The sequence below is a fragment of the Orcinus orca genome, chromosome 4 (genome assembly GCF_937001465.1).
Source record: "Orcinus orca chromosome 4, mOrcOrc1.1, whole genome shotgun sequence".
NCBI classification, from domain to species: Eukaryota; Metazoa; Chordata; class Mammalia; order Artiodactyla; family Delphinidae; genus Orcinus; species Orcinus orca.
Window position 1 is genome coordinate 23,527,766 of NC_064562.1, and position 21,780 is coordinate 23,549,545.

The 21,780-nt window shown below is 40.4% G+C and overlaps 1 protein-coding gene across 1 annotated transcript in view; it reads right to left on the minus strand.

Annotated features, from left to right (window-relative positions):
* Nucleotides 1-21,780, minus strand: part of RNF150 (ring finger protein 150) — a 245,283-nt gene that overhangs the window by 66,198 nt on the left and 157,305 nt on the right. The window contains exons 3-4 of the mRNA XM_004263590.4: nt 15,649-15,720; nt 13,935-14,017 (exon numbers count right to left, since the gene is read on the minus strand). Of these exons, the coding sequence (XP_004263638.1) occupies nt 13,935-14,017; nt 15,649-15,720 (155 nt within the window). The remainder of the gene's footprint in view (nt 1-13,934; nt 14,018-15,648; nt 15,721-21,780) is intronic.

A 21,780-nucleotide genomic window follows, 5' to 3' on the forward strand; every position in this document is an offset into this window, starting at 1 on the left:
TAGCTCCTGTTCCTTGCAAGTGAGTTTTCTATGGTAGAGGTTACCCTGGAAGCACTTTCCTTAACTTTTATGGACTCTAAATTATGAAAGAATTCTGCTTTCTTCTAGGGGCCTAATGAGGACATTATGGGGTTGGTGAGCCCATGCTCTGTCCAGACTGTCTGGTAGACATCACACTGGGCCATTCCTTCCATGCAAATCTCATTTCGAGAATATCGATTTATGGATCTGGGCACAGGCATTACTCGGTTAGAATGACCAAAATGGCATTGGTGATGACACTTACAGAATGTCAATGGAGCCCAGACAGTGTCATGAATATTGCTTAGGAGAAATGTACTTCATTCCTACCCAGAGGAAGGAAATCTAAAGTGCTCTCATTGATTTTCTTAAGTAGGATTTCACTCCACCCTTGCTTCTAAAATCAGGTCAATTCAATGAGAACTTTGAAAAACACATGGACCTGAGCCAGACTTTCCCTCATTCTTTGTGATCATGAACGTCTCACCATCAAGTTACTTCCTTCCATGGTGTCTCATCTTCCTACGTCTCCTATACAGAAAGCCCTTGCAGGGGTGGCCGTGCAGTGGTCATGCAGCGTTGGGAGGTCAGTTAAGCAGACACCAGCCTCTCCCTACCAGAAACTCTGCCCAACCAGCCCAGTGCCTCTCTGTAGGGCTGACTCTGCTATTGGGTTTGGTCTGAAATGTTTGGACCAATTTTGAGAATCTGCATTTATCCCCGATGCTCCCTATTTAGGTTATGTAAACATCATTTTTTTAAAAAGGAGAAAGAGGAAAAGGAAAGGGAAAAAAAGAGCTGTCACACAGAACCAGTTGTAACCATATCATGGCTGTTGTTATAAATACAATTGCTTTGTTTTGGCAAGCTAATCTGCTTCGCTAGCAGTTTTACCTGATGAAGGGGAAAATAAAAGAATGCAATAAAGTAAATGACGGCTCACTTCAGTAGCACAAACACGGCCCTTCTGTGAAAAAGGCTCGTCTGCTTTCAGGCCCAGGATAACAAGATTGGAATCACTGTGGAGAAAGCAAATTCCTTAAAGCTGGGCTAGAGTTGATCTGGATTCCCTGGGGTTCTTAGACGTTGGCTTAGAGTGAGATAGGCGTTTCTGAGGCAGACTTTTAGCCAAAACTAGAGCCCCAGAGAGTTGAGTGTATGGCAGAGGACCCTCACGGGGCAGGGGAAGGGTGGGGCTAAGGTGTCAATAGCCTAGCAGTGGTACCAGGACCTTGGAAAGAGTACTGGTCTAGAAGTCAGAGACCTCTCTGTACTTTGGACCCTATGACCCTATGAGTTAAGGTTTTCTTTTAGTTAAATAAAGAGGTGTTAATGGTCCCTGCTCTAACTCTATTATAAGCTACCGTGAGATGCAAATTAGACAGTATATGTAAAAGAGCTTTGTAAACAGTAGAATGCTTTTCAAAGTATTATGATAAATGGCCAGTTATTTCAGCCATTTGTCCATAGTATTGGGTTTAAGTAGCATTAAAGAAAAACCAACAAAACTTAAAGAACTAAGAAGCTGCATCAGATCCTCTTGCTATGGAACTCAGTTTCCTTTTTAGCAACTGGAAGAAATGGATCCTTTCGGAATGCAAGTTCCGAGGGAACTGCAGAATTGTCTTCTTATAGAGTGTCTCATTCCTTTGGGTTCTGGCAGAGGGAAGCTCTGTGCTTAAAACTTGACCCTGGTCTAATTATATTGTTCGGCCGGGGTAGCAGAGCTGGTTGGCATGTGTCCCAAGTGTCTAGTTGATGAATATAAATGGGAATCAGGACATCTGAAGTCAGAATGCCACATTTAACAAGGTTATTAGAGTTCAAGACATCTTTCTGAAGGCGGCATTTGTTCTGTTGAAAATATAACAGAAAATAACACATCAGACATTTATCAATGCTGCCACATCTCCTTTCATGTTTCCTTCCTTTAATCCCCTAGATGGAGTGATAGCTAATTTTTGGCAGTTCATACACAAAACTCCAAAGTAATCAAAGAAAAATGATTAGAATGAACCATCAACAAACTCTGAACTTAAATTTTATATAATTTTGACTAATGTACAAGTGAACTTTTTCTTTAAGTCCACAATGTAGTTTCTTTGGTACTGTAAAATTTTCTTTCATTACTTTAAACGCATATACTGTATCTTAAGATAGCTGGATGATTTCTAAGTAGGTATACATTTATGTACACACTACCCAGATGAAGATATACATTATTTCCATCACCCCAGAGAGCTCTCTCCTGCTCCTGTCTAGATGATATCCACTCCCTGCCACGAATCCGTCATTAGGGCTTCTGTCACCAAAGATTAGCTTTGCCTGTGATTGAATTTCACATAAATGGAATCATAAAGTATCTATTCTTTTTGCCTGGCTTCTTTGGTTCAACATAATTTTTTCAGATTCATCTGTGCTTTCATGTACATCGATCGCTGGTCTTTTTATTGCTGAGTAGATTTCCAGTGTATGACTGTACCCCAACTGATTTACAGATTTTTCTGTTGTTAGACCTTGGGGTTATTTTTTGGCTATTACGAATAAATGTGCTATGATGACCATTCTTGTACAAGTCTTTCTGTGAATGTATGCATTCATTTCTCTTGGGTATATATCCAAGAGTGAAACTGCTAGGTTAGAGGATAGTATATGTTTAACTTCAGTAGAAACTGACAAATTTCCAAAGCAGTTGTGCCACTTTAAACTCCCACCACACTATATAACTTTTTTTTTTTTTTTTTTTTCCGATACGCAGGGCTCTCACTGCCGTAGCCTCTCCCGCTGCGGAGCACAGGCTCCGGACGCGCAGGCTCAGCGGCCATGGCTCACGGGCGCAGCCGCTCCGCGGCATGTGGGATCTTCCCGGACAGGGGCACGAAGCCGTGTCCCCTGCATCGGCAGGCAGACTTCTCAACCACTGCGTCATCAGGGAAGCCCCATACTATATAACTTTTAATCCGGCAGAGTATGTAAAATTATGTTCCTGAAAAAATGAGTTTTTAAAATAACAGTTTTCGTGAATAATGACTATTGAGTGGGATGCCTATACCAACATAAATTTCAGAGAAATTTGAAAAATGCAGTTAATTGCTCAGTTGTTTTATTATTATTATTATTTTGGGGGGGTAAAGAAAGATGAAAGAAGAGGAGATAAAAATAAAGATAAAAATTCATAAATTTAGTAACTTTTTTCTATTAATCCAAAAGCATCATAAAAACCAAAAATATTTAAATGAGAAAAAACACTATTTACCAAAACATGAAAACAAAATGTTAAAAATAGTTAATACCACATTATATCAGTTCTATGCCGTATCATTTTCCTCCCCCATTTTAACATCTCTGAAATCAGGAAGCATCTTACTATCGATGACGATTTACGTTTACAGTAGATATGCCAACTAAAAATTGTTGCTTGCCATCTGGTTCTGAAAGAATGAAGTCACTAGCTACTTGCTGACTTTCAACACACCCTGAAAGGAGTTTGGGGTGGAGACCAGGAATGAGGCACTCTGTGCTCTGGGAAAAACTGGCAGAACAGGCCTTTAGAGAGTTAGATATTTTCAGGAGAAGATTTTATGAGCCCAATTCCCTGCATCTTCTCATATAAAGAAAAGCACTAAAATCATTAATGGAGACATCTGCTCCTCGTGGCTAGCAGCCACCTTCTCGTGACCAGCAGCAACCTTCTTCCAAAATGTGTGCTTGATGACACGTATCCCCCTTCACCAAAATCACATATATTCTAACCTCCCCCTTCCACTTCTTCGGAACAGTTCCCTAGAGGTATCTGAGGCTGTCTCCCAGGCTATAGTCCTCATTAAGCCCCAAATAAAACTGAACTCACAACTCCCACTTGGTGAAAATTTTTCATTGACGGTCAGATGCGATATGTGAAGAGCTTAGGTTAGTCAAGAATAATATCTCAGAGAAATCAAAGACATGGGAATTAAAGCTAAGTGCTACCTTTGTATTTGGCTACTAGATGAGAAAGATGGTTAAAAATGGCACTACTTCTTGGTTCCAAAGAAACACTAATGCAGGCACATCCTGCTAGTATGGGGTGTAAATCATTACCACCTTTCAGGAAAGCAGTTAGACAAAACTTATCGAGATCCTTTGGAAAGCACTTTTGACCCAGGAAGTTCACTTTTAGGAACATATCCTAAGCGATAAACACAGAAAAAACAAACAATTGAGATTATGATTTTATAATGATGAAAACTGGACGCAATTTAAATGCTGTACGATAAGGGGGACAGTTAAAGAAACTCCAATAACGGACCATTATGCAACCACTAAAATATTTTAAGATAATTTCTAAAGTTACTGGAAAATGCTTACTTTTTAATATTAGATGAGAAAGTAGAATAAAAATTATATTAGTGGCCTGACTCTACAATGTTTAACAACATACATGGGATGCTTATATATATACATACATCATAAAAATTAAATATACTAATATTAATAATGATTATTTCTGGGTGGTGAGATTATTATTCCTTACTTCTTTATACTTTTCACCATTTTCAAAATTTCTTACAATTAGCCATGAAACATTCATAGTTTTAAAAAATATAAAACGGCAGAGAAAAGAATGACCGATAATCTAATTTGCGTAACATGGGCATGAAAGAGTAAGTTAAATCTTATGAAAATCAGCCAGTGTTCACCATTTTTTTAAAAAAAGTTACTTGGAGAAAAATCTGTTCCTAATCAAGCATATGTAACAGGCACAACAGGGTAAAGTTAGGACAGACCATTTCTGCCTGGCTAGAAAGCATCCCTTTGTTTTCCACTTCGCAAGTTATAAGGCTCAGAGTCGGAATCCTGATCACATTAGACTGTTCTGTAAATTGTTTTTACCCGTAAAGAGGTTGGAATCTTCTGTTCACACAGACATTCAGTTCATTTGACTCATCTTAAAATTAGATGGGTCCTGGGGTTAGAAACCTTCAGGGGCTAGTGTCTTTTATTGGGCTTTCCATAAAACTCGTGATTTTTGAAGTTTTCAAATATGAAAATGATATTCATTTCTACATCAGGTTATAATTCTTCTTTATGTTATGTTCTTTATTATGATCATGTTGTGTCTGGTAGGGAGAGTGAATGAGAGCCCCTAAGTTCACAGATGAATATCAGAGTCCAACTGTGATGTTGCCTTCAGTTGTCATTGAAGGACCCAAGACCTGGATCCCACATCAAAGTTTCAGGAGAAGCAGGGGAGGCTATGAACTGCCCCGGTGGGTTTGGTTGGAAGCATCCAATGGGAACAAGGAAACTCTCTGGGACACAGTGAATAAGCAGAGAGAGAGAGGCCCATCTGATGCAAGCCACTGGTGGTAACGCACTTGTCTTGTAGGCACGGTGCTCTCACCTATATTAGCTCCGTAAATCTTACTAATTTGATCTTAAGGAGGCTGGTCCTTGGCAGGCAAGTGACTCTGGAAGGCTTAGGGTTCGTGTTTGTTCAGAAAGCTTTACAAATGGATCCCTCTTCTGTTTGCCATGTGCCTTTTTACTAGATCTCTCTCAGAGCTGCTTCTCTTGTAGAGGAAAATGTCACCTGTCCTTACCGACAGGAGTTAACGGATTGTTAATGGATCCATTGTTAATGGATCTGAGGGGTCAGTAAGTAGGTCCATGTTAAAAGTATACATACATCAGTCACATCAAATGAGAAAGGAAAGTAGCTGGTTATTTGGGTAGATGAACAAAGACGATGTATAAGCCTCTTGTCAACTGTAGATACGTGGTATGTAACAGACCTCCACTGAATTCATTGAATTAGAAGACCAAATCTAGGCTTTGACTTTTCAACAGCCTTCAAAAAATTCCTTTTCCAAATCTCCAGGCCTATCCCTTTTAGTATCTCTCTAACTGGAATGTCATTTGAAATTCCTTTGCAAATTAGGGTATGTATTGCCCCGATTTGCACATACAAGCTTTCTTTGTCCTTCTCTATTAATTTGTTCTGTACTTTAACAGTAACTATTTATTCTGTTTTCTCTTTTCAGTCTGGCATATTATTGTGTTAAATCTCCATTTCATCTCTTTCAACACCAGTGCGGTTAGTCATGTTCTGATCTTTGTAAAAATGTAGACTCAAGTTTCAAAGAAGAAAGAAAAAAGAAACAGTATGATATATTCTATGTCCTGAATTACTAAGGAGATCTCTTACACAGATACAATTGAAATTTAGCCTCATTTCTAAAACAGAGAGATGAGAAAGAGGAAAGGCAGCATAGCATTTACACATAGGATCCAACAATTGTCTATCTAAAATGGAACTCTGACTAAATGACCCAGTTATGGGATTGTTTTGGGATGAATAACTCAGAAGAAAGTTTTAAAAAGATAAGCCAAAGCTGGTCTTCAAGTTTTTTTCTTTTTTCTTTTTTTTGAGTGAGAAAGAAAATCTGTTTCAGCGTTTGAAATCTGTTTCTTCTGTTACAGTTTTTGAATAACAGTGTGCTAACCACTGGATTTTTTCTATTGTTTAGAATCCGAATGGAGAGATATGAGAATGTTTTAATTGCAAACAAATATAGATGTATCTATCAGTCACCATCTGACGGGGCAGCTATTTTCAAGTAATCCAAATGGCTGACTCATGCTAGGTTTACCTCCAGAATATCTCCTGACTAGATCCTTCTCCCTATGTGCCCAATGCCAGCACTCCAAGTCAGGCTGCCAGCATTTCTTGTCTTGACTTTGCCACAGTCTCCTAACTGGTCCCCTTGACTCCATTCACATCACTTTAAGCCTTTAAGCCACGTTCCACACGTGCCAGTGTGCTGTGTATAGAGCACAAGCTGAACCCATCAGCTGGTCTCCCAGGACTTGGCTATAACCTCAGCTCCTCAGTTGGGCATTCAGGTCCTAAATGATCTGATCCTACCTCTCTACCATTATCTTGACACGTGCGTTATATTCTGACAATTTCAGGTTACCACTAGTTATCTTTGCTTGGAATATTCTTCTTAGATCTGACTGACTGGAAAACTCCTTCGGTACTACTTTCTGGAAAGTAACTAGGCAATTTGAATTTGTAGCCTTAGAAACAAAGAAATGATCCAAAATGTAACTAAGGTCTACACACACAGAGCTAATTTATCACAGCCCTATTTATAATAGCAAAAAAAAGTATGTGGGTATGGAAGGGGGAAACCACATAAATGTCCAAAAAAAGTCAAATAAATTATGACTTAGGGGATATTATACACCAATTAAAAATGATACTGTGAAAGTTTTAAACACATGGAAAATGTTTATTCTAGAAAGGACTTACGGTGACCTTAAGAGATGCAGATATCCAAAAAGATGCCATAAAAGCAAAAGAAGAAAGGAAAATAAGAAGAGAGACATAAAACAGAGTCAGGGATGAAGCTAAAAAAATCCCTTTTGGCTATGGGATGGGCTCCAGATTTGGCTGTTGGCTTTCTATCAACAAACATAGAAAAACAAAAATCTGCAAAATAGCACAGTTTCGTATCCACAATATAAAAACATTCCTTTGCTCAGGAGAAACGCAGGTATTCCACGTGTGAACTGCTCTGGTGAGTCCTCGCGATGAAATCAGAGTAGAAAATCCTAACGAGAGCCACAATGGCAAGTTTCCTAAGATTGCTTCTTACAGTAATTCCTGATAAAATCAGTGGCAATTGCACCAGGCAGCTCAATTCTCTTGTAAGGAGCGAATATGAAATAGTGCACGTTCTTAATTTTCTGTGAATCTACCTTGTTACAGAAACACATTTTAGAGAAACAGAAGGACTGAAGTATATTTCAATTAATCTTCATAAAGAAACAGTTTTTTTTAGTCATACTTCTGATACACTTAATGAGTTTAAACTTGTGCTCGCTAAAAAAGTACCCGGAGGGCTTCCCTGGTGGCGCAGTGGTTGGGAGTCCGCCTGCCGGTGCAGGGGACACGGGTTCGTGCCCCGGTCCAGGAGGATCCCACACGCCGCGGAGCGGCTGGGCCCGTGAGCCATGGCCGCTGAGCCTGCGCGTCCGGAGCCTGTGCTCCGCAGCGGGAGAGGCCACAGCAGTGAGAGGCCAAAAATAAAAAATATCGCCAAAAATAAATAAAAAATAAAAAAATATCGCCAAAAATAAAAAAACATAAAAAAGTACCCGGAGTCCAGCCAATCTAGCTGGATAATTAAAAATAGACTTATCAGAATGAATGACTAAGGGGCAGGAGTAGAAACAGGGAGATCAGTGAGAAGGCTACTTCAGAAAGCCAGGAAAGAATGGATGGTGGTAATGATGTTAGGAATAGTAATAGGATAGTAACAGTTCTAATAATAATGGTAAGAGTAACATCATATTAGTATTGTAATAATAGCAATAATAATAATACCAGATATATACAGAATTATCATTCACTATCAGGTTTCGAATTGAATATGTAAAAATCAATTTTTAGCTAGCTAACTTAAATTAGATTCTTGAATCAAAACTAAGTTCCTTCACTGACATTTTCTTCTGTTAATAAAAAAGCAAGCCTAAATTAAAACACACACACACACACACACACACACACACACACACACACACACGCACAACTCCAGGCTGGGGGAATGGAGAGTTATTGTTTAATGGCTACAGAGTGTCAGTCTGGAGATGAATGTCCTCATGGTGGCACAATAAGTTGAATATACTTTATGCCACTGAAATATAAATGTAAAAACAGTTAAAACGATCAACTTTATGCTATATATATTTACCACGCCCCGCGCCCCCCCCACCACCTTCCAGAATGCTCTACCAGGTAAGCTTGCTCAGGACAAAACTGAATCCTGTTGTGAAGAGGGCGGAGCCCAACAAGCCATGGACCTGCAGAGCTGCTCACTGACCTGGACTCCTGGCTCCGAAATACGCACCAAGTCCTGATTAAAAGGGCAGCCAGTGTCCACAGCACTTGCCTCCTACGGTTTCCCCCCAAGAAGCACTATTTACAAAACGTAACTACAGGAGCTAATTTGTAATCAGGAGAATTTTGTATAGGAACGGGTGAAAAGTTGGAGGCACGGCTACCAAAGACAATGACTTGAGCACTAGAGGATTTTATCTGTAATCCAACTGTGACAATAACAAGCCAGCAGGACATGCTGCCTCCATGGGGCCATTAGTACCCAGCCGAACTCTGTCGTCTGTCAGAAACTGCTTTTCTGTCTCTCTAGGGGGCTGGGGATGATGCAATTTGAATAGCTCATGGATGGGTTACTATGGAATGAGCTAAGGCGAGTTAAGACACATTCCAGTTTTACCCCAGAGGACAATTCTGACTGGCCCATGAAAAGACCCCGATTCTTTACGCGGGCCTCTCACTGTTGTGGCCTCTCCCGTTGCGGAGCACAGGCTCTGGACGCGCAGGCTCAGCGGCCATGGCTCACGGGCCCAGCCGCTCCACGGCATGTGGGATCTTCCCGGACCGGGGCACGAACCCGTGTCTCCTGCATCGGCAGGCGGACTCTCAACCACTGCGCCACCAGGGAAGCCCTGTGGAGCCTTTCTTAACTTCCCTGTGCCTGGTATTAGTTCCTCCAAAATTTTAATTCATTTTGCTATTAGTGCTGCATATATGTCACTCTGTATTGTGATGACTTATTTGAATTCCTATCTCTCCCTCACTAGCCTGATTTCCTTTACAGCAGGGAACATGCCATTTTCTTTTCATTTCTGGTACTTCACACTATTCCTGGTATACAGTTGCTACAAAAGAAATGTTTGTTGTTTTGAATAAAGCATTTAGTTACTAAAAAGGTTATGGCAAGGGCCTGCTTGTTGCCAAGGAGCTTTCATACTTTTTCCTCAATTGTGGGGAGAGTTTGCAAACAAAGGAAAAGACAGTAGTAGAAACTAATATCTTCCCAAATTAGTGATAACGCTTTAGTAATAAATTAGAGATAGGAAAGAATTGTATAGGCACGTAGAGAAAGGACGTATACATTGCTTTGTTTTTAAAAATTGACAAACATGTAGAGAAAGGATGCATACACTGCTTTGTTTTTAAAAAATGACAAACAAGGACGTTTGCTCTGCCCAAGGGGATCACGCTCTTTCTGAAATACGGCGTTTGCAATTGGGTAAATAGTTTGAGATGAATAACCATTGAAGGACAGTGGGGACACCATAGGGTCAAAGCTGAAGAAGAATGAGAGAGCCCAACTTCTTCTCGGGACAAGAGAAGACAACAGACTTCAATAAGATCTCTTTTGTGGCTAAAAATCATCATCGCAAGTACAGATCCTAGTCACACAAAACAGCCCTAGAATGCAGTCGTCGTATGTTTTGGCATAGGTATGCTACGGCAAAACCACAGCTCCTTGGAAAATATCTTAGTGGTGTATTAGGATCAAATCCAAACCACCAAAGTTAGACCTGAGATGTTTTGTGTGCTGTTGTGGTCCCTCCCTCACATGAAACGTGGGTGTCCAGGCTCACCCCATGGGGAAGCTTGCCTCCAAGGGCTAGAGAAGGACCCTGACAAAGAAAGAACAATGGGGGAGAAATGGCACATGAATATGTGCACAGTTTAACTTTATTCATCACCATGACTACAAATAAAGAGGAAGAATCACTTATTAATTCATCCTAATTTGTGCAAGTGTCTTCAAAAGGGAAGAATGATTTTGAAAAAGTCATGGTACGAGACTGGGTGATTTGGAAAGACACCCGAAATGGCAACCATAGAGAAGAGAGGCACCCAGCATGTCAGGAGTTAGGAGGCCACCGAAAAGAGTGTGAGAGAAGAAAGACAATACGCTGGAACATTGTTTGAAACAGTTTTTACTCCAAGGAGATGCAAAGAATTCTGTGGATGAGTCAGCCTGGAAATAATTGGTAAGAGAGACTATAAAGTTCATAGGAGCAAAGGCTTAATAATACCCCAGAGGAAATTATCTAGCAAAAAAGCAAATGCCAGTGCATTTGTCTGATAACATCCATTAGTGCCAACTGTCTGGCAGAAACCAGCAACAGGCATAAATATCTTGATTTTAAAAGCCACATGGAAAAACTGGAGAACTCTTCAAAGAGTAGGCCTGTGTGTCTAGTTTAAGATCAAACAGCAACTACAACCTGAGTTTGGTAATGCTCGATGTATTTGTTATTTAAAGCAGGGCCCACAGGAAGGAAATAAAAGCAGATGTACAGTGAGGAACTTGAAGCAAAAAGAATCAAGAAATGAGCTGAGAAGCAAATGATGATGTAAAAAGGAGGAGCCTGAGGCCAAACTAAAGTGGCCTAGGGCAAGTGTTAGCATAAATAAGATTAAACTTCCTAAAGTTTTTCTTTTTGGTGACAAGTACTAACGTGCTACTTTTGTCTTTGTTAACATTTCTAAAAAATATACTATAAAAGCAGATCTGGAATAATATATCATGACAATTTAAATACTGCTAAAGCAATGTAATTTGTCATAATTAAAAACTGAAATCAGCTAAATGGTCCGCAACAGGGGCCTAGTAAATTACATTGTGGTACATCTGTGACTTAGATATTATGCAACCTCCAGCAATTATATGCAGTAGCATGAAATATACTCATGAAAGAGCTCTAACTGAACAAGCTATTTTATACAGTATGAATGATGGAGCTAAACTAAGCCTATATATAGTTTTTTTTTTCTTTTACTGGAGTAAAATTGCTTTACAATGTTGTGTTAGTTTCTGCTGTACAACGAAGTGAATCAGCTCTATGTATACATATATCCCCTCCCTCTTGGACCTCCCTCCCACCACCCCCCATCCCACCCATCTAGGTCGTCACAGAGCACCGAGCTGCACTCCCTGTGCTATACAGCAGGTTCCCTTAGCTAACTATTTTACACATGGTAGTGTATTTATGTCAAACCTAATCTCCCAATTCGTTCCACCCTCCCCTTCCCCACACTGTGTCCACATATCTGTTCTCTACATCTACGTCTCTATTCCTGCCCTACAAATAGGTTCATCTGTACCATTTTTCTAGATTCCACATATATGTGTTATTGTACAATATTTGTTTTTCTCTTTCTGGCTTACTTCGCTCTGTATGACAGACTCTAGGTCCATCCACATCTCTACAAATAACCCAATTTCGTTCCTTTTTAGGGCTGAGTAATATTCCATTGTATATCTGTGCCACATCTTCTTTATCCATTCACCTATCGTTGGACACTTAGGCTGTTTCCATGTCCTGGCTATTGTAAATAGTGCTGCAATGAACATTGGGGTACATGTGTCCTTTTGAATTATGGTTTTCTCAGGGTATATGCCCAGTAGTGGGATTGCTGAATCATATGGTAGTTCTATTTTTAGTTTTTTTTTTGTAATTACTTTTGTAAAGTTTTTTGGATTCTCAAGGAAAAGATGCTATTTACCTTTTATTTTAGCTTTGGATATTTTTTATTAGTAGGAGACTCACAGGGCTCTAAGCCAGCTCCAAAGAAAAGGAGAATCAAGACTTTCCTTGTGCATAGGTATGAGGCTTTATAAAACTCTTAATAAAATGCTGCAGAGAGGAAAGATGCTAGCGGGAGAGGCTGTCTGTAGTTCACATACTGCCATTCTTGGCCAGCATTTCTAGAAGTCACCAAGCAAATACCAAGTATAATGTCTAGAGAGAGAATTTATCTATAGTACCCTCACATGAAGGATGCTGCCAAGTCTTTATGTGGCCCAATTTATGATTTGTTCTTAGAGACAGTCAACCATCTATAAACTAAGGAAAGGGAATCCCACCTGAAGGCTTCAGCTGGGGCCACCAGAGTGCGCTTTCCTCAGGCTGGTTTTCCTACTGATCAATTTGCCTGAGAGCATTTCAAGCACAATCCACTCCCCTTGGAGTGTCTGCATCTATTTGAGTATCTTGTTCCTTTTTGTCACTTTGAGATTATTAAACTAAGTCCTCTAAGGCATATCCTATTTCTTTTGTGTTTCTAATAAATAGTTCTTAACATCACATTGTTTTATGACCGAATGGATTGTTTTATATCTTGGTGGTGACTGTGTTCTACTTTATTTCCTTAAATACTGTTAGAATTTTTAAAGCCAGTATTTCTAAGCGAAGGCTCTTTGTTTAAGGCAGTATTTAATTTTTATTTTTAGGACACCTGCACAGATGCAAAAACACTAAAAAAGCTTTAGGCACCTTTAACATATTTTATTTTATTGAAATATTTAAATTTATTTAATGTTAATAAATGTAATATTTATTTTAATGTTATAAAATGTAATTTTAATATTTACATTAATAAATGTAAATATATTTTAATGTATAAAAAGAATCTAGACACCTTAATGGTGAATTTCACTTGAGAGAGAGGGATTAGGGTTCTAAGAGAATCACCAGTTGGCAGTTTTTCCAACTACACATGCTGGCATCCGCCCCTAGATTCTAGAAGTTTGGGGGTGATGGTCACATTCTCTTCTTGTCAATAAAAAATAAGGGGGAATGAAATCTGCCTTTGGCTTCCTAGTCCCTCCTGACTGTATTCTGGTTTGCTGATCCCTTCATGATCATTCAGAAAACATTTTTAAGAGTTCATTATTTTAATTAAAATAGCACGTGTAAAAGCGAGTATGATTCTGAATATCATAGATCTGTTGTTAAAAAAACCTTGAACTTGGAGCTACATCATCAAACTGTGTACATGAGATCCTAGGTCATAGCAGTAGTCTCCTCCCTTCGGTGAGAAGAGGATCGGAAAAATATTTCTGATGTCACAAGAGAAAATGTTTTCAAGGAGAAAGGTTATACAAAAAGAATGAGCTTGTCGGTGGTTTCTTATTCGAATACGGCACCATTGGGGCAGACTGACCTTGCAGGGCTAGGCCGAGCAGGTCGGAGCCAGAGAGGCTAGCAGACACTCTCCACACACGCCCCAGTCAAAAGCAGGCAGCCTAGCCACTCACCGGCAGGGCAAGATCCGGACCACATCGTTGGGCTTGTACCCTTCAATACAAACTGCACAGTTGTCAAAATCAGGCTCGGTTTCCTGCAACAGAGACAGCACAGATGAGCCTGCTTTCCTACCTTCAACTCCGGTAAACACACAAATAACAAGCCAAAGGAGAGCTTGCCTGGAGCAAGGCTTTCAACTGTCTCGGCGCCAGTTTTCTTAATCCATAATTTATTGTACACTGGTTTAGTTTCTATTCCCTCCAACCTCCACTTTCTGTTTCCGGGTTCCACTGCAAAAGCTTTTGTGAGGGAACAGTTTTTTAATGTACCATTACTAATAATGCTACTTATTATAATCGGAGGTGACATAGCAAAGTCTCGAGGATGAGAAATACTATTCATGGAGAATTGTCAAAATGATATTTAATCTATCCATTCCTCGGGAATCTAATGTATACAACTCGTAAAGAGTGGTTCCAGCTTTCTTTTCAAGTACATAAATCTCTTTCAACACCCCATAATACATTACTTATGTAATAGTCCTTGTTCTTTTATTATCCTGTTTGAGGATAAAAAAGTAATGAAAAAATATACTTTAAATTTAGTGATACTTTTTTCTTTTTTTTTTTTTGCGGTACGCAGTCCTCTCACTGTTGTGGCCTCTCCCGTTGCAGAGCACAGGCTCCAGACGCGCAGGCTCAGTGGCCGTGGCTCACGGGCCCAGCCACTCTGCGGCATGTGGGATCTTCCTGGACCGGGGCACGAACCCGTGTCCCCTGCATCGGCAGGCGGACTCTCAACCACTGCACCACCAGGGAAGCCCTAGTGATACTTTTAAATGAATTTTATCCTATTAAGCTCAACGGTATTTTTATATAGTTGAAAAACTGCAGCACGTAATTAGCGAGACTAATCAATTATTCATACTGGAGACAATACCCTATACAAGTAGAGTTGTGAATCTCTTACGATGCCCCAAGGAGCCCCAAACCCATGTACTGCAATTCACTGCTCTAAAATTTCTCCTGGGGGAAAAATTCTCCTGGGGAGAACAGAGGCCTTGAGAGGCTTGTGGGCCTAGACTGGCCTACTTTGCGGTCCTTCCTTAAGATATGCTTCTGCTTTTGGCTTTATGTCATCATTCCACAGCTAGAGAGACTGTTGCTTTGACGTTGGGGTTCTAGAAACTCAATTTCAGAGGGACTAAATATGCTTCTTGCATTTGCTGCAGACTCAAGCGGAGGACATCACTCAGCACATAACAATCTTCCTTGCAAGGATTCATGGAAAAACTTTCTCAAGCTGTAATACCAGCAACGGCCATTTTGTTTTTATCTTGTGGGACACTGGAATAAGGTAATTAGATTTGTTTGAATATTGTTTCCCTCTTTGCATTGGCTTGCTGGAGAGCCCCAACTTAAATTTTGGGACCCATTTCTGCTATATGTTTCAGGTAATGCGTGTGTATACTGATTTCATCCTGGTTGCGTCTACTTTTCCTATACCTACTTTTCAATTCTTCCTCCAACTACTTTGTTGTCCTATAGTATGCATTTTATAAACTGCTTTAAATTATGTTAAATAATGATGGGTATAATAACAGATGTTCACAGGAGAACTATTAGTATGTATTTCCCTTTCTCATCTTCTTTTCCACACTGGCTGCTAGGAAACTCGGACACTTCTCTGAATAGCTCCTTGCCGAAAAAGAAAAGAGGCTGTTACCTTGTCACCCTTCTTGATGGTCCTGACCTGGAGCTTGCTGATTGCTTTCTTTGCTGCATCTCCCAGTCGGCGCTGAAAAACCAAAAGCTGCTTGTTAGTAATAAAGACTTGTAATTCTTAACTTTGTGTCTGATAGCATTCAGTAAACCAGGGCAGCTGTGTCTGAAATCATGCACAAGTAGAAGGCATGTTAATGAAGATGGCTGGAAGAGATGGGGCAGTGATACCTGTGCAAAGGGACTTGACTCATCGCAGTCTACTAAAGAGCTCTGTCATCGAGAGAAGCTCTTCATGCCTGAGGTTAAGCAAGTGGAATACGACATGGAAGGATCCTGCCCCACGGTGACTCCAGCGCAGGTCACATCCATGCAGATTAGCAAAACAAACAAACAGTTCCCTAATTTGTCACTCTAGCCACTCAATTTGTGACATGGAGATAGCCAATTTGGAGTAGTTGGAATAATCTCTATCTCTTGTTCACAGGGTATATTGTTTGTGTATTCCTTTCAATTTGGAATTTTTAAGCAATTTCCTTTGCTTATCTAGACCCAACTTAGGTTTATATTTGGTCTGTACTATCCTATCCCATCACCTTGTTACATGCCAATTTCACCTCTTTTGTGTGTGTTTAAGTGTGAGTGTGCACATAGGAAAATACATAAACCATACCTATTCAGTTTAGCAAATAGTTATAGAGCAAATACCTGGGTAACCATTGTCACCCACGTTAAGAAATAATATATGATGCACTTCTTTTTTTAATAGAGGAAGTTAGTATCCTAATGCACCCTACAATAATACAATAATAGGGTCATGAGGAAGAATGGGAGAGGAAGAGGGTGGGGAGAGAATTACGTTTTAATCTGTCAAGGAAAAAAATGGTTTGCTTGTGCGCTTATGAGTTTTCCACATACTGTAATCTTCTCAGGTATGTGTATTTCTAGTCTGTAACAGAAGTGTATTTGCAGCAGTGAAACATATTTGAAGGACTAAGATAAATAGGGCAAACATTTAAAAAGAATCATCATCTGCTTTCACTAATTTTGTTTCTTTTGGAAATAAAACTCTAGCTTCTTTCTTTTCTTTAAAGTAGTGAGCATATACTAATGAAGAGTTCATTTAGCCTAAGTACCGTGCTAAAGCTTTGTAAGCTATATCACTATTATCCTTACAACAGCTCTATGAGAAAAATACTATTTTATAGAATGGAGACTTAAAGAGCTTAAGTAAATTGTCTAATATCATAGAGTTAGTGACAGGTCAGTCAGAATCTGAGTAAAAATTAAGTCTGAATTTAAAACCAAAGCTAAATTACCCCTCTCATTTTTTTCACCAATTACCCAGTCCACCGACCAGGCAGTCGGCCAATCACCAAACACCTACCCAGTCAGCCAGCAGCTAGCCAGCCAGCCAACCTACTAATCAGCTAGCTAACCAACCAACATCTAGCCAGCCAGCCAGCCAACCAGCCATTCAGTCAACCAGCCAAGCAACTAACCAATCAGCTGACCAACCAATCAAAATCTATTAAGTACCTGTGATACGGCATGTCCCTAAGCACACCCCAATTAGAGTAAATAGGTAGAAGAGGACATGCTTCCCTTGTTAATTCATTTTGCTCTTTGATATTCTGTCCTTAGTTTCTAAAATAATTACTGGCATTTTTAACAGAAAAGTAAGCCTTGGTTGTTTCCTAAAAGGAGACCAACATACACTTGAAACCTATAAAGAAATCCATGAGTACTGAGCAAACTAAGGTGGTGGGAAAACAGGAAGAGGCTATAATGATAAATACCAAGGGGGAACATACAGTGAGAGGAAAAGAAAAGAACTGAGATGAAACTAAACAGGATGCAACTCTCTTTCCTTTCTTCTTCCTCTAGCTGGTGCCTAACCATCCTTTGGTCTTAACTCAAGCTACTTCCTCAGGAAGCTCCTCCCTCTTCTTCCAGGAGAGAGGACCCCTGGAGGCCAGATCCTCACAGCTCCTTGTACCTTTGCTTCATGGCACTGTCACAACATTTGCAAGTTGATGTTTACTTTGATGATCAACTCCCGTTCTACTTCGCTCAAGTGAGCTCCCTGAGTGCACAATTGGGTTTATTTTTGCTTCCCCTTGTGTCCCCAGCACCTAGAATAAAGCTGCCTTCAATCAGTGACCCGTGATCATTCCACACGTATCTCGGATCACTTATTTTGTTCCAGGCCTAGCTCTGGGTTTTGAAACAATGGTAGTGAAAAAATACATACACTTTCCTGCTCTCTGCAGCTTACTATCTAATGGAAACTCCATAAAGGGTTGATAAGTGAATAAAATCTTAAATCCAGAGATTTTTTAAAAGCATGAAATACAACCTGAGAAATTCCGCCAGTTAATGGGAAAATTTATGGAAAACTATAAGTAATACATGTGATAAGGTAAGCAAAGCTTACCTATACCTCTTTTTTTTTTTTTTTTTTTTTGCGGTACGCGGGCCTCTCACTGTCGCAGCCTCTCCTGGTGCGGAGCACAGGCTCCGGACGCGCAGGCTCAGCGGCCGTGGCTCATGGGGCCCAGCCGCTCTGCGGCATGTGGCATCCTCCCGGACCGGGGCACGAAGCCGTGTCCCCTGCATCGGCAGGCGGACTCTCAACCACTGCGCCACCAGGGAAGCCCACCTATACCTCTTTTGAGGAGGAAAAGGATTGTGTTTTGGTAGGGATTAATGAAGGATATGAAAATCTTCCCTGTCAGGGGAAAAAGAGATGATCTAGATACCTGGAAAATACGGAAAAACCAGCTTCTGAGATATAGATGATAACTATGGGATCAGGGAAAAGCACTGTAAAGTTTAAAAAAATGCTATGACCATTTGCATGTAGCCAAATTTTGTCAATATAGGCATGTCTCTATTTCTTCTTGAGTGACATGAAAATCAGAAATACTGACTTTTGAATAAAGATGATTGTCCCACTTTCAACTATTTTCACACTAGTATTATTGGATTTCCAAAATGCAAACTAATGACAGAAGCCCATAAACATTCTTAATAAAATGGCCCAAATAAGGAAGTTGTTGCTCTTGTAGTTGGTCTCTTCTGTCTTTGGGATTTTAACTGCACCGACTATAAATGAGAGGGAAAGCTACAGACCTTGCTCAAACCAAGTCTTGTATGTAGTTGAGCAGAGAATCTAGGGACTGGAGCGGAAGATCATCACAAAACAGACTCTTTCCTAGAAATGCAGAGTGATGTGATGCTAATGGAAGACTTAGGGACCACCTCAGGTAGATGGAGGGACCACCTTGGGCAGATAGGGACCTCCTCAGGTTTGTACAGACCTGTTGTTTCAGGCAGGGATTCCTATCCCTTCTCCAGGATGCTCCTATAGATGTTCTCTAACCCAACCAGATCCAAATCATATTATACTTTTCACTGAAAATTGTCAGGAGTTGAGCCATCTTGGTAATTAGATTTACTCATCAATTTGACTGAAACAGGTATAAGAAAATATTTACCAAGGTTACTGGTTCCTTGACAACAATGAAGGTAAACAGCTTTATGGAAAATAAACACACAGCCATTTATTAGAAGAATAAAGTCTGACATAAACACCAACAAGGATAGTAAACAATGACAGACTCCAACCCAAGATGTATAATTTAGTTATCTCCTAAATACTTAAGAAACTGAGAAAAATAAGACATTTCCCTCTAGTTCCCCTCTGTGTTATAAACAGAAATGCAGTCAAGGTGAGAAAAAACTAGGACTAAGGATGCCATAACACAGCATCAAAATCGAGTTTATGGGGCTTCCCTGGTGGCACAGTGGTTGAGAGTCTGCCTGCCAATGCAGGGGACACGGATTCGTGCCCCGGGCTGGGAAGATCCCACATGCCACGGAGCGGCTGGGCCCGTGAGCCATGGCCGCTGAGCCTGCGCGTCCGGAGCCTGTGCTCTGCAACGGGAGAGGCCACAACAGTGAGAGGCCCTCATACGGCAAAAAAAAAAAAAAAAAATCGAGTTTATGTTCTTCTTATCTCATTTGGTTGAATAATTCTGTATCATCTTTGCCTCTTTTTTTTCCTGACAGCTATATTTTCTAATCATGATTACTGTCATCATCAACACGACCAAGTGAAAAAATAACTAAGTGTCCTTATGTTCTAGGTGAAGAGAGGCCATTATAGACATAAACAGAGTTGGTCCCAGTCATCTGGATGCTCATGTGGCCACAGGTGACTCAGCCACTTCCCGTACTTGCTCTAATACATAATAATGATTCTCCTGGGCCTGCTTGATGGGACAGAAACCATTGCACAGCAAGTCCAATCAATTTCTATGATGCAAATCACCCCTCCATCCACTTAGAAATATGGATAAAAGAATTAGACTCCTTTGGCGGCCATGGTGACTCCACAGCGTAAGGACTTAAAGCTGTTTGTGCACACAGGGCATGAGGTAAAACCATCAGGATTATTTTGGAGGGGGGAGGAGGTGTTGTAGAGGAGAAGGCAATGGCTTGGGAGTAAGAAAATCCAGCTTTTAGTCCTCTTTCTGGCACTCACTGACTGTGTGACTTTGGCCAAGTCACTTAAATATTCTGGACCTTAGTTTCTTTTATTAGTAACCTTAGGTATGTAAAGTCACGTCATTTCCAGCTTTACCAGCTCATCATTGTCATCCGCTCAGAACAGAACTGGGAGGCAAAGATCCTTTGAGACCTGAATTATCGAAACACAGTAAATCAACGGCTAATGACCTCACTGAATACTTGCTCTCTATCCCCTGAGGACAGCGCAGCATCCATCAGGGACCACTTTGGTTCTCGCTCTTTAGTAGACAGAAGCATCTCCACTTACAGACCCTTCCTGGATGCAGCATGCAGGACCTCTGTTCCCCGACCAGGGATCAAACCCATATCCCCTGCATTGGGAGCACACAGTCTTAACCACTGGACCACCAGGGAAGTCCCCATTCCCACTTTATATGTGAGGAAATCTAGGCACAGAAAGGTGAAGACCCACCTAAGATCATACGACTAGAAACTGCCAGAGTAAAGATGTGGATCCAGACCTGGCTCCAAAGCTGTGTGTTTAACTATTGCCTTGCACTGGCACTATCTTGGTATCGTTGCTTTAGGAAACATGGCACTCCGGCCAAATCTCCTTCTCCACTTTAAATTGTGGCCCATATCTCCATGTCATCATCTACCTCGCTGTGAGGTTACTAACATAAAGAACATCTAGCAAATCTTCCTCTGTGAGAAACTGCATTGAAATGATCTGAAAAGGCTAATGATTGTGTAAGATGACGGTGACTTTCCTCTAAGTGTGATCTCCACCAAGCCAAGCAGAGACTGAGGTACGCTTCTGGCTAATTCAAGTTCAGTCTCTCTATCACACACCTGAAAGGTTAGATACTTCACCAATGTAACATGAATGCCTTTGATATTCCATTTCAGACCGTGAGCCTACATCTAACCTGAGAGTTACTCTTTCTGAAGGGCCAATAGTGCTTCAATAAAAATAAATGACTTCAGTTCACCTAATGGTTAGTACAGCTATAGCTTATGCAGCTGTAACTTTCCGCTGAATGGAACGAAGCACTGCCCATCAAAAGAAAAATATTTTTCTAAGGGAAATTAAATAGTCTTATTCCACTCATAAAAGGGCTAAAGTATGGTGTCTATTTTGATCAAGAAACAGTGCTAACTTTCAGCATGATCCAAATTCACTGCGTAACCTGAAGGTAACATCCTGTAATCAAGGAAGGGAGCAGAGTAAACACTTAAACCCCATCCACCTCTGATTTGCTTTTCACATACGTCACAGAGTATGCATAGGCCAGGACAGAAATGCAATCTCTATCTACCGGCACAAAGTGAACTAGCAATTGAAATAGTTACTCAACCAAGTCAAGCCTAAAATTTCATCCTTACCTCAATTTCCCAGTAATTGCTTGGGTTATCTATAGACTCAAAAAGATAGGGGTACCATTTCTATTGATCATTGTTGGATCAGCTGGAAAGTGTCTTTGCAATAACTGATTTATATCTGTATGGTTTCTTCAAACGTAACCCTTAGGAACCAGTGGAACTGAACATATTTATTCTATATCTAGTTTCACTGCCTTGTGTCTAACTGGTAATAACT